Below are 16,132 nucleotides of genomic sequence, written 5' to 3'. Positions count from 1 at the left end.
TAAGAAATTCTGGACCCCTCTGTTCAAGGGCAACTTTGAAAGATCGCCCCCTTTGGCTAATAATATTTCAGCTGTAGAGTGGCATAAACACTTTAGTGACCTTTATTCCCCCACTGAAACAAACAAACAATAGAAATCAGATATCCCATGAGCTAGGCTACCCAGTGTGTACCCTTTCATTTACTTAAGTGGATATCCTGTCCATGCTGAACACAATTGCCCCTGCGAAAGACCTGGATGGTATCCCTGGTGATCTGTTTCGCAGGGAACTCCGATGCACCCTGGGTCGCTCTTCTACCTCTCGGAGGCAGATAGTGTGCCTAGTTGGCCTGGTATGCTCGTCGATTTAAGCTATCTTCCTGGGCCCGCTCCACTACAGAGCGCTTCAGCATCTCTAAGCCTTTCATCTCAGCAAGGGCCTGCAGTATGCAGACCAAGTTCCCCTCACGGAGGAGGTTTGAGTGGAGATGAGATGGTGGCTCGACCATATGTATGCCTGGAATGGCAGGCAGGCCCATTTTTGGTTGCGACCCAGATCTAGTGAATGGGTCTGGCTCAAGCAAATTGGGCTGGGGGGGCTCGTGTGGGGACTCCTTTACCGGCGGAAAGTGGTCTTCTGCAGAAAGTCAGCTGTACATCAACTGCCTGGAGTTGATGACTGGTTCTTTCGCGATAAAATGCTGGACCAAGGTCAGGATTTCCTGCAACGTCCTGTTGAAAATGGACAACGTCTCAGTGGTGCGTTATATCAACCACCTCAAGGGTACGAAGTCCAAGGCGTTGGCGGATCTGGCCATGGATATGTGGACCTTTTGACTCTCACACAATATCTCAGTGACGGCAGAATACCTCCAGGGAGTGACCAATGTGGTAGCGGACTGGTGCTCCAGGAGTTGGCTGAACATGTGCTTGTGGCAGCTTCACCCAGGTTTTTCAGCGGTTGCATGACACGTTGGGCCCATTTTCGGTGGACCTCTTTGCCTCCCCGGCTGGACCACTAGCTTCCCAAATTCTACAGCTGGAAGCCAGATCCTCTGGCGGCCGCAACTGACGCTTTACTCCAGGATTGGTCCGGGGACACCAGCTACGCTTTTCCCCCCTTCGTGATGATCATGAGGCTCACCACCCATGTTCGCAGACAGCAGGCGAGGGTGGTTCTGATTACTCTTTATTGGAGGTCGCAAGTGTGGTTTCCAGTTCTTCTGGAACTTTCTTGGGATTCTCCAATTCATCTACCCTGCGATTGTTTTCTTCTGAGGGATCCTCAGGGTCTCCCTCACCGTTTTATCCAGCAGGGGAGAATGCATCTAGTGGCCTGGTGGATTTCAGGCATCGCTAGAGAGTTGGCGGACTTTCGCAAGAGGCTCAGCGTTTGCTGGTAGCAGCGTGGGTGGACAGCACCAACAAGAGATATGGATCAGCCTGGTCTCGATGGGTCAGTTGGTGTGTTTGGAACGATTACGATCCCATAGGGTGCGAGGTGGTAGTTATTCTGAACTTCTTGGCTTCCTTGGTCTCTCAGGGCTTGGCGTATTGGACAATCAATTCCTACCCGCCAGCGATTTCAACGGGCCATGTGCCGATACAAGGTTGCCCAGTTGGAGAACATCCCTTGGTCTGCCAAATGCTTAACGCTTCCCCCGGAACCGAGATATTTAGTTCAGCTCTTTGGGATGTTAACAAAGTTCTCCACCTGTTTAATTCTTGGCAACCCAATAAATATTTGTCCCGCAAAGTACTTTCGGCAAAGTTGGCGATGCTTCTGTGCCTTGTTTCTTGTCTCACGGTGTCCGATGTTCAGGCTTTGGACATTTCAGGTCGAGTCTACACCCCGTAGGACGTTACCTTCCATATCGTCTGCAGATCTAAGTCAGACTCTAGGGTGATTGCATATCCAGCTTTTGATGGTTTGCCCAAACTGTTCATGGTCCGATGCCTTAAGGAATAGGCAAGCATGACGGAGACGACGCGTCCTCCAGGAGAATGACAATTGTTGATTTCCTTGCGGAAGCCCTTCAAAGCGGTTACACCACCGACTATAGCACACTGGGTCCGATGGGTGATGCAGAAAGCTGGCATAAATGTCTCGCAGTTTGGCGCCCATTCGGTGCGGGAGCCTTGGCGTCAAAAGCTTTCTCCCTGGGAGCCAGGCTGGAAGATATTTTGAACGCCGCCAACTGGTCATCGGACTCGATGTTCAAGGGATGCTATTTTAAACCAGTCATAGATATGGCCTCGCTGGTGGTCGATAAGCTTTGAACGAGCATAATCCTTGCCTCCGGTCCTGACATAGAATGAAAAATGTCCTAGTAATCATGACAGAAAGTTTCAATTCTATTAAGGACGCTGAGGCGAGGATTATTCCCCGCCAGGGCTCTAACGATCTCCTTTGCCCACCCTCTTTGTGGCTACATGTTCCTTACTGTTTGGATGCTGATTCCGCATGCAGCATAAGTATGTCTGCCTTGCTTTGTATTTTTCTTCTGGAGATGTGTTTCTTTGGGTTATCAGATAATTATGGTTTGTTTGTGCTTGTTGGCTTGCCTGTCAGAGTCTCTGAGAATAGAGTCATGGTCCTTCTGGTTGATCTGTTTCAGGTTCCGACGGTGCCAAAAACGAATGAGCTGATGCAAAGTTGTTCTGGCTGCAGTCTTGTAAGAAGAGTTGCCACAGAAAGCATTCGCTCTCCGGGATGACGGAAAGCGCCGATTCGTGGATGCTATAGACTGCCTAAAGCACCATGGGAGTGCTGGTTTTTTGTTAAATGTTGCAGTTGAACACTGCTTGTTGTGAGGAATGAAGAAAGTTACAGCATAATCCTCGCCTCCACGTCCTTAATAGAATTGAAACTTTCCGTCATGATTACTAGGACATTTTTCATTCCTAACTATAACGTCCCTAAAACCTCTGTTTTATTCAGTGAATTCAAGGTTTTTTAAATGTTAATTACTAACTATAACGTCCCTGAAAACCATGCTGTTTGCCACCCTGCCTTTTAATGTTAAGGTCTGCTTTATCATCATCGCACTAAGATGATTGTCTTGGCACTAGACCTATTTCTGTCTTAGAATTTTTTCTTTGTTATTGGAACACAGACATATAATGTTTATACAATTTTAAGCCCTGAAGAAGTTTCTCTTGAGGCGTAACGCATTGGCTAAATGAGATTTTTGAATATTGGATTTTAGCAACTATACATATTTATCAATAAAGAATATTTTTTGAGAGTATAAGAAAAATCTGGACCTGGCATGTTCTTCAAATCATCGTGGACATCTGCTGTTCTATGAACTTTAAATAAGACTTATAATTGATGTGTGCTGATTCCATTTCTTTTTGTGATATATATTTATATGTATATAATTTTGTAAATGCTCTGGGGTCCCTCGCACGTGGGCGGGACTATTCACTGCTTATGACTTTGATGAGTATACTCCTGGAAGAGAACTAGGATTAAAGGTAAGCAACTTAGCCTTCTCCAGTATTGATATCTTTCATAGATTCACAAGATAAACACCTACCTCCCCAGAGGTGCTTCCCTTATAGCTCTGGATTATTTTATTCCTAATTGTGCTTAAAAATCTGATGGACATAGATAGGCTATTGAACTGTCTTTTTCATTGCTATTTTAGCCTATTATAGTGATACATACTTAATTTTTATGGTACTGTGGGACTCCCACTTCAATGACGGGGAATGATTCAAGCATGTGATTCTATGAACAATACCAATACTGGAGAACTGCAGTTACAGGTAAGTAACTTATTTTCTTGGCCTCCAGAGGAAGGTAGAGCGCTTCACACAATTCATTGTAAAACATAGCAATGAAAAGCAGGTGGTACCGTACAAAGTGAAGATCTTCAGTTGCTTGTTTAGTTTGAGGTTGGTATGCGTTTGGCGGAATCTTGAGGGATTTGAGCAGTTTAGGCCAGGTGTCATTTAAAGAGAAGAGCTTTGAGGTCTTTTTTGAAGGTGACCAGACATGGTCAAGCAGAAACCTTGCGAGAGAGAGTTCTATTATCTTTTGGCACTGTCAGAGGAGTATTAATTCATATATCTCTTGTGGCTGAAGGTATCAAGCAATTGAGCGTTTTGTGAATCTCAGCCCGCACCTGAGACTTTCAGTTTCTCGGAGAGGTATGAGGGTAAAGAGGAGAGACGAGTTTTAACAGTGATCCAGTTTAATTTTTTTTTAATTGAGCTCTTGCCCTTATGGAATCCACTAAAGGGATTGTAGAATATAGGAGCTGTTACCACATTTCTTGTGTCCTGTCACTAAGCAGGCTGCCTCATGTACGACTTCTCTGAGATGACCTAAGTGGTCTTTAGGAAAGCCAGAAAGGAGTGCAATATCGTAGTCCAGTCTGGAGAGCAAAGTGTCTGGCCAACAGATTTAAGGTTGTGTGCTAGTATGTGGTTCCTGATTCCCCAAAAGCACCTTAGCTGAAAATGGGCACCCTTAGAGATTGGTTATGGAGGTTCCGATATCTGTTGAGGGTGAATCCTAAAGATTTGGCGCTCTGAATGATGGACGAGCGTCGTCAATATCTGAGGGGAGATCCACCCAGTCTTGGGTCGGGATGTGAGCTCTTTATGGAGGGATGGAAATAAATTTTGTTTTCGCTAGGTATAGTTTTATGTGGTTAGGCATCTAAGCTTGAATTCTATTCAGGGAGTTGGATAGGTGGGAGAAGTATTCCAGGCATGAGACCTTCAAGTAAATTTGTGTGTCATCAGCGAAGGTGACTCCTGAGTTCCTGAGGATTGTACAGGGGGATTCCACGTAGAGTTTGAAAAGGGTTGAAGAAAGAAGCACATTTTGAGGGACACCTTGATGTAGGCTGACTGGGTCTGAGACAAAATTCCCAATTTTTATAATTTTGGAGTTGTTTGTTAGGTATGGGCCCATGTGCATCTTCCACAATCTGTAGAACTGCAGTCTCCGTGCTCTCACCCCAACGGAATCCAGATTGTAGGGAGTCAAAGACATTGTTATTTTGGATGTGTGCTGACAGTTTGGAGGCTATGCAAGTTTTAATCACCTTGCCTAGGCCAGTTGAAGTCGATAGGGTCCAGAGATTGCTTTTTTAGGAGAGGAGAAATTTGACACCTTTTTAGACAGTCCGGGAACAACTCTGACTCAGTGATGAGTTAACCAGGGTTGTCCAAATGGGGAGAAGCAGTTTTGCTAAGGATTTACTAATGTAGCCTGGAATGACGTCACATAATGGTTTGAGTTTCAACTTTGATAGGGTTCGTAGTAGATCTGGGCGAGAGAAGGACCATGGCTTCAGTGCCTTGCAAGGCAGTATGTCCTAGATTATATTGTAGACTTTGGTCAAAAGGGAGATGTTAATCCCTTTGAATTCTTTTGTTTGGTCAGAGAAGTCTACAAAGTTGTTGCAAAGGATCTCAGATGGCTTAAATTAGCTTTAGGGGGTTGTTGTTGGCTTGATTAATTACTTTAAACAGTTGGTTCGGTCTGTTATTGGCTGTATGAAGGAGTTATCCGATACGTGCTGCCTTGGCTAATGAGATGTGGCTTTTGTACTTTTCCCTCGCAGCACAAAGCTTTCTTAGACTTAATAGTTAGAGTGCATGTTGCCAGTCTTTCTTCAATTTTTGGATATTTTTCCTTTCTTCGTAGAGGGCTTTGGGGTACCAGAGGAAAGTGGGGAAAGAGGGTTTGGATCTAGTGTATTTGTTCTTGATGGATGCAAATTCCCAGATCAGGGAGTCCATGCAGGAGTTGAAATTTTCTGTGGCTCCGTTGATGTCTAGTTGAGGAACGGTCCAGATGAGTTTTGATACGGCTAGGTTGGCCATGGTTTCAATATTGATGTTACTGGTGTCTCTAAACCAGATCTTTTCTTTCTTCAGTTGTCCAAGGGTTTTCTTGTCTAAGAAACACACTATAAAGGGAATCTGGTGGTGATCCCTACAATCAACCAGGATGGGGTCACTGGACGAAAGGAGAGGTGTTCTGGAGATGGATACGTTGAGAGTATCGCTTTTGCTGGTGTAGATTATTGGAAGGGTTTGTGAAGGCCATTTTCTTTAGGCAAAGATGGAAAGTGATCCAGTTGTTTATTTCCTTCAGAACCCCAGTGGCCGTTCAAGTCACAGAGAAATATAGTGTTGTCAGAGCTGATTAATTGTGCTGTGAAGAATCCCATGCACTTTTTGATGAAGGTGTTTGTTTGACCAGGGGGGTGGCAGGTCACGTTCAATCTGAGGTTAGAAGAGGCTTGTGAAATGATTTCCAGTGATAAACACTCAAAGGATTGAAAGCAGGTGTTGGGAAGTCACCTGTAGCGGATCGTTTCTGTGGATGAACGGTAGTCCTCCACCTTGTCTACAATCCCAGTTGTTCCTCAAAATGGAGTGGGGGGACTGCTGGAGTGGAAGAACGCTGTTTGTGGTATTCTTCTGCCAGGTTTCTGTAAGGATCAGGATGTTGATGTTATGGTTAACGTTGGTGTCAGACATCTCCAGGCAGTTGTAGCCTGCAGAGTTGTGGTTATGCAGCATGCAAGTGAGAGGGGAACTCACAGGTTTGTGCTGGTGGTAATAAGGATTAGGTTAGAGGGCTTGTTGTGATTTTGGGTAGGGACGGGGAATTAATCTTGTGTAGATAAGGGAGGGGATGGGGAGGTTGGTTTGTTTTCGGCTGAAAGACTGCAGTTTTTGAGGCTTTGGTGTTTTGATAGCTTTTTACAAGGTTTTGTATGTCTTACCCTTTGAGTGGGGATTATGCTTGTTTGGGTCAGGTGGAAAGATTATCCTGAGGGATTGAGATTAGAGAGGAGCTCTTGAACTATCCCAGATGTAGTAGGTAGCATTTGTGAGAGGTAAGTGAGTTGCTGAAACTAGAGAAGGTCTGGGTAAGGATGTCTGTGTTTTTTTTTATACATAAGATATAGAGGATATGAGTGCAGTGAAAGGAGGCCAGTGGTGAACAGGGGACGACTGAGTCTTATGATGAGTTTTCATGGTAGGCATTAGGGAGGGCCCATGGATCTGAGAAGCCTGATGTGTGTGAGTTAAAGTGGGCTAAAGTGGAGAGTTGATGTGAGAAGGTTTTTGACAGCTGGTCTTCTATGACGGAGGAGCTTTTCACCCCCTCACACCCACCTGCCAGCAGCCTCAAAACTTGAAAAATAAAACCATAATAAAACAGGTTTAATATTGACTTGTTTTGTGAGTTCTAAGGGCACAGTCTTGAGGGTGGGTCCTTCACAGGATCAATTGCGGAGGGGTAGTGGTGAGTACTGCTGTCAGTGGGCATATGGGTTTGGCAGGCCGTTTTAGGACATCCAACTTGACATGTCTAAAACCCAAGCTGCGTTGCACAGGCTGCCAGTCTCACGGGGAGCACAAACTCAGGGCGTGCATGCCAATCCTGACACTGCTGTCATGCAGCGAGCAGCATGAGAGCAGCATCTGGATTGACTGCAGGGGAATCTTTGAGCATGTGCTGCAGTGGAGCCAGAGAGGAGCAGAAGAGCGGCAATGTGGCCGGGTGCAGGTAAGTTATTTTAGTTTGTTTGTTTTAGTTCTTTCCCTTCAAGTAGGTAACTCTCCTTTAGCGTGGGTTCCCTAGTAATGATTTATAGGTGTGGGTAGGCTCTTTACACTTCTGATCCTGGGGAAGCACCACAGACCATTTACAGACCACAAGGGCGCGGACATGTTGACCCGATTTTACCTCACCTATATACACTTAGCTACTTAGGTACATCCTACCCCGATAGTAGCACTAACCAATTCAGATTTTTAAGTCTGTCAGGGGTGTCTGTATATTAAAGCATACTTTGATATCCCCTAGTCCGTTTTAATCCACCTTCTTTCACAATCAGTGCCACCCCACTTGATTGAAAACCCTCGCACTCATCAGAAGGCAGCAACAATTAAAAGATCTCCACTAAAGCGACCCTTCGTGGGACCCGTAGGGCATTGCAGCGCCGGCCTGATGAGCACCTGCCCGATGATGAAACATGACATCACTAGGAGTGTGTGTGGGCAGCAAGAGACAATCCTGAGGATTGCCCTTGGCGTCCTGTCTAGAACCTAGTTCTCTTTTTCTTTAGGAACAGTATCCCCCTTGTTGAATTGACCTTAATTTCGGAGCATGGATACTGGACCTTTAGTCTGCTCCTAATCCCCCTTCTTTTCTTTTGATTATATATATATGTAACAAATTTAGGCAGGATGTGATAATATGCAGCCCAGTCCAAGATGTCTGCCTCAAATGAAGATCACAGTCCCTTTTCTATATCACTTGGCTTAAGACTTATGCTTACATCTAACTTTAATCAGAACTAGGGAATAAAATAAAATAAACATACTTTAAATACTGGCAAAGTTCTTCAGGTGCATTTGATGCGTGTCTGAAACCAACGACTGGCCTGAAAGTGCATTTCAGTCACTAGTGAATCAATCCATTGCGCTCTGTCAGTGAAGCTAGTCTCCTTGAAGCTTCTTCCGCACACAAGACCCCCCTTGCTTCATATTTATGAACATCTATTAAGCTTAATATGTTAAAAGATGTGCGGTAGGGACACTTTACTGTCTGGGATTATTAGCCATTCCACAAAAGCTGTCTTCCGTTTCCACATGCGCTCAACCCAGTGTGTAATTTTCCCTGTCAGAAGAGTATACTTCAGAAGGGATTGAAAACAATCAAAATAACTATCTATTTACTTTTTCAAAACAGCTGATAAGAAATGGACACAGAACCACGCACGGGGGACTGTCTGCTAGGAAAGGAGGAGCTGCTCTTTACTTGACGTCCCACATGCCTAGTCTTTGAGTAAGGAACTGTGCCTCCCCAGTTCCTCCTTACAGAGTGTGGGGTCAACACCTCGGTATAGAAAATCATTCCAATGGAATGAACCCAGTTACTGTTCAGGAGTCCCCGGTGGCAGAGCGACATGTAATTCACCAGCTCATAACAGTTGCTCTGTAGCTGGTAGAATGCAGACTAAAAAGTCAAATAAGGTAGACCAGTCTATGGGTATGTTTCTTTTTGGCACTATAAAGCATGTGCTTTGGACAGTGCTCTGGTAGTTATTGCTTGGTAAGGTTCATTCTGTATCAAGTATTGCAATTCATTCATACATTTAAAATATTTGCAGGATTCAAAGCCAAAACCAAGAATAAGTCTCTTTTCTCCCCATGTACGGGTTTAATCCCACTGATCGTTACACCTATTCCACTAATGTTTTCCAGGAAATGATCTGGTCCTTACGGAGTATTGTCTATGTCCTTCAAGAAGCATTTTGTTCTGCTAGCAAAGGGTAAAAGGAGTGGAGCAATATCTACTTTCCGTAGCCTTTCAGGTGCCACATCATCTATCATGGTACCCTCTCAAGCAATGGAACATGGTACACTTTCTCATACGTACTCTCCCTTTGGTTGACAGTACAAGGGTGTAACACCGCTTTGCTTTTATGTAGTAGATCATACTTTTGTTGCTCTACAGTATGAGGGAAAGGGAGCCATTTCCTCATTATCTAGTCCCCCTTACAGGTATTCATTCTATTCACCTGCCAAGATTCATAGGCTTCAGTCAAATTTTGAAACTTGGATAACGACCGTCTGCTCACAGTTGACCTAGGTTTTCCTCTACACCTGAGGCTAGTCTTCCTTTCTATTAGACTTTATAAAATGTGTCGCATCTGCCACATTCAAGCCTCCCTTAAGTGCTAACCTCAGTTTTGTCAAGGCTGAGTGACAGCTTTATTAGTAAATATGTATTATGTCATTTAGTGACAGTGTCACTCGAAACAGATCCTGAGATACAAAAAATCAAACGTATGAGCCTGACAGAGTTTGGATTCGAGTCCTATGCAGCCTGATTGGCAGGAGATGATAGAGTCCAAAAGGTTATTATGCAAAGTTTTCATGCAGGCACTTCTTATGCAGCCGATAGATTCTATCTACATTTGGATGACCGATCTTTGAAGACTTTCATAGGCAATTAAGTGTTATTTGAATAAGAAATGATTACATGAATAAGCCCGAAAGCATTTAGTTTTAAATGATTAGTGTGCATTGCTTTTTTGTTACTGTTTAATTCTGTTACACTAGGCTGCAGATGTGATTTTATGAGCACAAATTCGTACTTTAGTTTGAAACAATTTATAATTGTTACATGTTTTATCTTACTCTCGGACAGGTTCATGGAGATGCTTCCTTTTCTGGTCAAGGCATTGTTCCTGAGACGTTCACACTTTCAAACTTACCACATTATCGCGTTGGTGGAAGCATCCATCTGATTGTTAATAACCAGCTTGGTTTTACCACTCCAGCTGAGAGGGGGAGATCGTCCCTGTACTGCAGTGATGTTGGTATGTGCAACAATCGTCACAATGTAGCCTTAAAAAAAAGACCAGAATTAGACTTTTTTTTTACTACCATTCAATTATGTCAGTATTATGTTGCTGCCTCCATAGTACAACTGGGGGATATTTAGTCTGAGTCAGTGGCGGCTGGTGACATTTGAAAGTGGTGCGGAGTAAAATATTTGGCATACTGCACCGTAGCGAGCGAACTGCAGCGAGCAAGCCCGAGCAACCTAAGGGGGTTTGTGGGAGTTCTTTCCCCGAGAAAATGTATTTTGAAAAAAGAGTGCTGCATTTTCAAGCTAATTTGACAAAGCAGGAAGGTTAATAAAGCAGTTGTGAAAGTGCAGTTATTACATTAATAAAGAGATGTCATATAACATAGGTAGCTGCTTATTCAAGCTTTCTTTCACTCCATAGTCCAGCAGGGTCTGGATATAAGACAGATCAGAGAAAAATCAGTGTTGTCCTCATCCAGGAAGACACTCATATTTTGTTGATAAGAAGTCAAAAGATTGGTCAAATTGAAAACTTAAAATGCAATACGCAATCCAACAATTCGCAAGTACATCTCATCTATGTTCAACAAGCCAGGTTTTAACCATGATTGGTTTTGTGAATCACCAAATAAACTGAACCACTGCAATCAAAATCAACCAAGACTGTGGTTCAAGGTTACATAGTGTCAGAAACAGTATAAAACAGAAACACAGTCTAAATAACTATGAAAGTAACACATAAATATTGACCATGCAACTCAAACTCAGAAAATACAGATCCAATTCACTGCCAAAGCATGCCTCCCATGTGTCATTCCATGTGGGTTAAGTGCAGTCTACAATGTATGTCTTGCCAAAGCAAATTAACATTCTCTCATATTTAAAAATTCCTGTAGCAGACAAAATTTTAGGTTACCCCAAGTGTATTATACTGCAACAGTCTTCCCACTTTTACCCAATATATAGAGCTCTCTTAGTGTGTTTAGTTTGGGAGGCCTACCTGGGAATCCGCACCATTGGAATGTGGTACTCCCACTAGTTGGACATACACCAGGAACTGTCCCGGGTTTACCCCAAAGCTTTCCTTTGCCTCTTTGAATGTCAAAAACCTGTGTTCGTTGGGCAGACAGCCTCCAATTGTCCCTACAGCTCTTTCTCAATCCATAGCTGCAATGCAGATATAATCCTCAGGCCTCTGCATTCAAACTTTAATAGGTGTTCACTTTGAGACCTTTTTCGGCATCCTGTCCTATATCTCAGCTGTATTAAGTGTGGGCTCTTACGTAGACCTCAATGATATAATTTTGGTAGTCAGGTGGTCAAGCTCACAGAACCTAGTCAACAGTCAGACATCATGGAAGATGGATGGATACATCTGTGTTGTGATCTGCTGGTTACAAATCAGAATCCAGACAAGACGATCTCAGCCTTTCATCTTTCAAGGTTGATACCTTCAGTACTCTCTGATAAGATATCCTTAATACCTGTTATTGCGATATATAAAAAACAAAAGCGGTGTTATTAATAATAGCTAAGTGAGAACAACCTGTTACTACATCTCTTATCAGCATAGCCGGTAAGGTAAACTTGCACGGCTCGTCAAATGCACTGCTGTCCTTGTATACATACACATACTGAAACCACATATTTGACCACTGTTTCCTGCCTACAGCTCTCTTGGTGCGCCTCAGTCCTTACATACCGCAACCTAAAGCCGGATTTTGCAGAAAGGTTATGCTGTTATAGCTCTCTCAAAATACCTGAGACCTTACACATCTCATCTGTGGCTTTCTATTTTACCACTTGACATTCCAACGACTCATTCAGCACACTCCATTCAATACCTCAATCGCCCCATTCCAGCTGTCAACACAAGGGAACGCCTCCATCTGCTCTCCCAATGCACCCTAAATATTTCCATCATCTCCCAAGCAAAGATATGTCACTAAAATCTGCCCCAGCCATTTCAGTATATGTTTATTCATGTAGCTCTGTCAAAGCTCCTCAGTTTTTACCTGTCTCAGCAGATGCCAGCTACTCCACTACGTGTACGCCCACAGGTCTGCATTATCCAAGAGTGCCACAATATCCAGTAGTGTTAGACTCTCTTGTTAGGAAGGCAATTTGAGAAAGGCCAATTTAATTCTGTGCTTTGCAATAGGCCATTTTATGTGAAGATCACACTATCCAAATTGACGGATAGCATGCTCAGTACCAGGCCCATCCTGACCTGTAGGATTTAGAGGCAATGGGGCAGAATCACAATCTTACCCAGGGCCAAATTAATCCTATTCCTAGGAAAATGTTGACAATCCGTGGCGGGGGAGTTTTAACGTTCCCACATACATCTCATGATATAAATGTAGCTATTGCAATAGACTGATTCGTTTTGGTGAATGGTTACTGCTGTTAAAGATAAAATGGTAAAAAACTCTTTATCATCTTTAACAAGAGCATCACCCATAACGTAAGCACCAATTGCAATCTCACTAATGTGCCATTCATTCCGCCTTGTGTGTAAGAACCGTCTCTTACCTGCTCCAGAGTGGACCCTCAGAAAGTTGCCAGGTTGGTGACCAGCAGCACGACACCCCGGTACCAAACTGCTGTCACTGTCAGTGTATGGCGTGTCCCTCAGAAACTAGCCATGTGAGAAATTAGGATCAGTAGTAAACAATTCTGGGTCCACTTTGTAGTATTTTGCTCTCACGGTGTTCAGGCACCAAGCACATCTAACTCCAATTGCAACACATCTGTTCACAGAAAATACACTCCAGCCTGATTTTGTAACCTGAATTCTGTTTGGGTTTCTGCTTTTCCTATCACCACCATGGCTCACTTAACAAATTCCTGCCATTCTTTGGGGTATGAATGCATTCCTTTAAGCTTAGTTCTAACTTTTCCAAGTGCTGCAGTTCATGGTTAAAACGAGCCCCTCACCCCGGTGCCCCAATGCCTGTTTACCTTCTGAAAGAATTATGTTTGTATCTCTTGGTGCTCTCCTATGTTCTGAACCTGGCGATCATCTGCATCCCAGCCTTCTGTTTTGGTTAATGAAAACAGACACGGTGTCGCGGGTGGGGTGTTGCGCGGGGGGTTAAAATAAAATTTAAATCCTACCTACCTGACCAGGTCGGCGCCGCCTCGGGTCCACTCCACTGGTTGGCGCCTACATTCAGGAACAGCCGCATCACTGCTGGTAAGTGGGCAGCAACCCCTCTCAGCAGGATTGACATAGAGCAGGGTTCCTCTCCGCCCGCCTGCCCATTTGCTCAACCCTCGCTCTCCTAATGGGCATGCGCCAGCTACAGGAGACAGAAGTGCGCATGACTGGGCACGGCGGTAAAATTCGCCTACTTTCCCCAGTCATGCGCACTTGTACATTGTGCTACTGCATGCCCCTGGTGACAGTCTGACAATCATGTCAGTCAACATGATGCCGGACCGCCCACCCCCTTAACACTATGAGAAGGGTGTGGGCTGTCTGACGTCATGCTGACTGATATGATTGTCAGTTCTTCCTCGGCCTCTCTGAGCTTTAGCAAACTGAAAGTTTACATAAGTTCAGAGACGCTGAGGGAGTTGCGGGCGGGGGGCAACGCCCCAACACCCCCAATGGACACACCGCCACTGGTCTGAGTGTCCAGCTAATATAATAAAAATGGTAACTCCAGACTGAGATGGAACACCTGTGGTCTTAAGCTTCACACCACTTCCTCGCCCACCCTTGCTTCCTGCCTTGGCAATTACGCTTTGACTTTCCGTGGAGCATCCTGCACTGTATCCCAAGACTATAGTTGAGGTTACACTTTTTGACTGTACTTGGAGGTTTATCAGGTCAGTGAGTTTCGAAATTCACCCTGAAGAGATGAGGGGGGAGAAGAGGCTCAAAGGCAGTCGTGTTTATAGAATATTGGTCTAAGTATGCCAGTAGGTTTTGAGGACTGACCAAACAGTGTGGCCTGAGTTGGGGGTTAATGGACTTCCTTTGCACTGCTGCAGAATTGCTGCATAGTGAATACAGACCTGAAGAAGATGCAGTCAAGGCATGGCGCTGAGAAATGTGTGTGTGGAGGCCTTGAGCAGAGCAGAATGTGTTGTATTGTTACATTTATTGCTCTTCCAGGGCATCCTCATGAATATTCATAAGCACTGCATAGTCCCGCCCATGTGTGGGGACCCCGAAGCACCTCTTAAATTATATGTAGCAACCCTCTATGTTATATATATATATATGTGTGTGTGTTACACAAGTTTCCACCAGGAGCTGACGGACTCAAGAGCGAGTGCTTTTCTCTGAAATCATGAGGATGGACTCACATTTAAACAGGCTTTAACTTTCCTTCATTTATTCCTAGCAGACTCATTTCAGCAACAATGCATGTATATTCAGAATGCAGTTTAACACCAGTATGTAAATTAGCTTTCTTTTAAATTCACACTCATCGCTCTTATTGGAGGATTGGATCATGGCAAGTAAAAAAGGAGAAGTGGCGTCTAAGATCCAGTACATTTGACGTGGCCGCCATGTCTACATAATAGCTTTCAATCCCAATAGAAATGCCTTTGTTCTGTCAACATATATTAATACTGAACTCAAATTTCCCAATGTTCAACTAAGCAATGAATAGGCCAGAAAACTGAAGGCACATAATTCAATTTGTTACATGCAGATGCTGAAATACAAGTAGTCATTCTAATGATATCTGCTCTCAATTGACTGTCACCAGACCTCCAACAAGCCATGTTACTGCAATTAGAGTCGTTTTACAGGTGAAATGAAGCTCCCCTCGCCACAACTAGCACTGAAAACATAACATGTATATTTGTAAAGCGCCCGTTCACCCAAGGATATTTTGACCCTGATTAACAGATGTTTATTGTTACCCTACTCAATGGTACTCATTTTATCGACCTCAGAAGGGTGAAAGGCTGAGTGGACCTGCCTGGATTTGAACATATGACCATGAGGTAGAACACAGGCCCCCTACAGTGGACGCATAGGTTCACCAAGCCACCAGTCCCAGAAACATAAATCAGTTCATTTCTGTGGGTGTTAGCCCAATTACCTACCATCCCAGAATTAAATAATACTCAATCATTTCTTATATTGACTTAGATGGCATTTATCTCTTCTTGCTTGCCACAATTCAATCCTCCTATAAGAGAGATGAGTGGGAATTCAGAAGAAAGCTAATTTACATAATGGTGGTAAACTGCCTTTTGAATATGCAAGCATTGAAAAAGGCATTCTCTTACAGGGGATACTCATCAATAGTCCTAAGCACTGAATAATCCCCACCCACGTGCGGGGACCCCGGAGCATATACAAAAATACATATATATGTGTATGTTTAGCTAAAAAAAAGTACAGAGTACCTTCAAACATACATATATACATGTATACATTCAAATCACCATCACTTTCCCTCACGGCAAAGGAGTTCAAAGGACACAGCAGGATTTAAACAGAGGTGTGCTTTTATTGGAGTCTTGCACGACCGGTTTCGGCGCTTGCCTTCTTCAGATGTCCCCTCCAAATTGCGTGCTTCTCTCTTCATGCTGTTTAAGTGGGCCCCTCCTCCATGTGGTTTAGGTGCCTCACCTGCTTCCAATTCTGACTGTTGCGCCATTTCTCGGGGACTACCAGTCCCACAGTGCAGCATTCAGGCAGTTTGGTGCTCAGGGAAACCGCAGCGTTGTAATGGCAGCATCCTCCTCTGATCCCATTCCTTCTGCCTCGAACCTTTCAGGCACACCAAATTGGAGACAAACTGTTCGTGAATA

The 16,132-nt window shown here is 44.0% G+C and overlaps 1 protein-coding gene across 1 annotated transcript in view; it reads left to right on the top strand.

Moving 5' to 3' along the window:
• DHTKD1 (dehydrogenase E1 and transketolase domain containing 1) overlaps positions 1–16,132 on the top strand; it is a 1,474,452-nt gene that overhangs the window by 461,689 nt on the left and 996,631 nt on the right. The window contains exon 6 of the mRNA XM_086919908.1: positions 10,181–10,352. Coding sequence (XP_086776034.1) covers positions 10,181–10,352 — 172 coding nt within the window. The remainder of the gene's footprint in view (positions 1–10,180; positions 10,353–16,132) is intronic.

Source organism: Lissotriton vulgaris, chromosome 1_1, assembly GCF_964263255.1.
Source record: "Lissotriton vulgaris chromosome 1_1, aLisVul1.2, whole genome shotgun sequence".
In the NCBI taxonomy this organism is placed as follows: Eukaryota; Metazoa; Chordata; class Amphibia; order Caudata; family Salamandridae; genus Lissotriton; species Lissotriton vulgaris.
The sequence above is the reverse complement of the archived record's forward strand: the minus strand, read 5'-3'. Positions and strand labels throughout refer to the sequence as shown.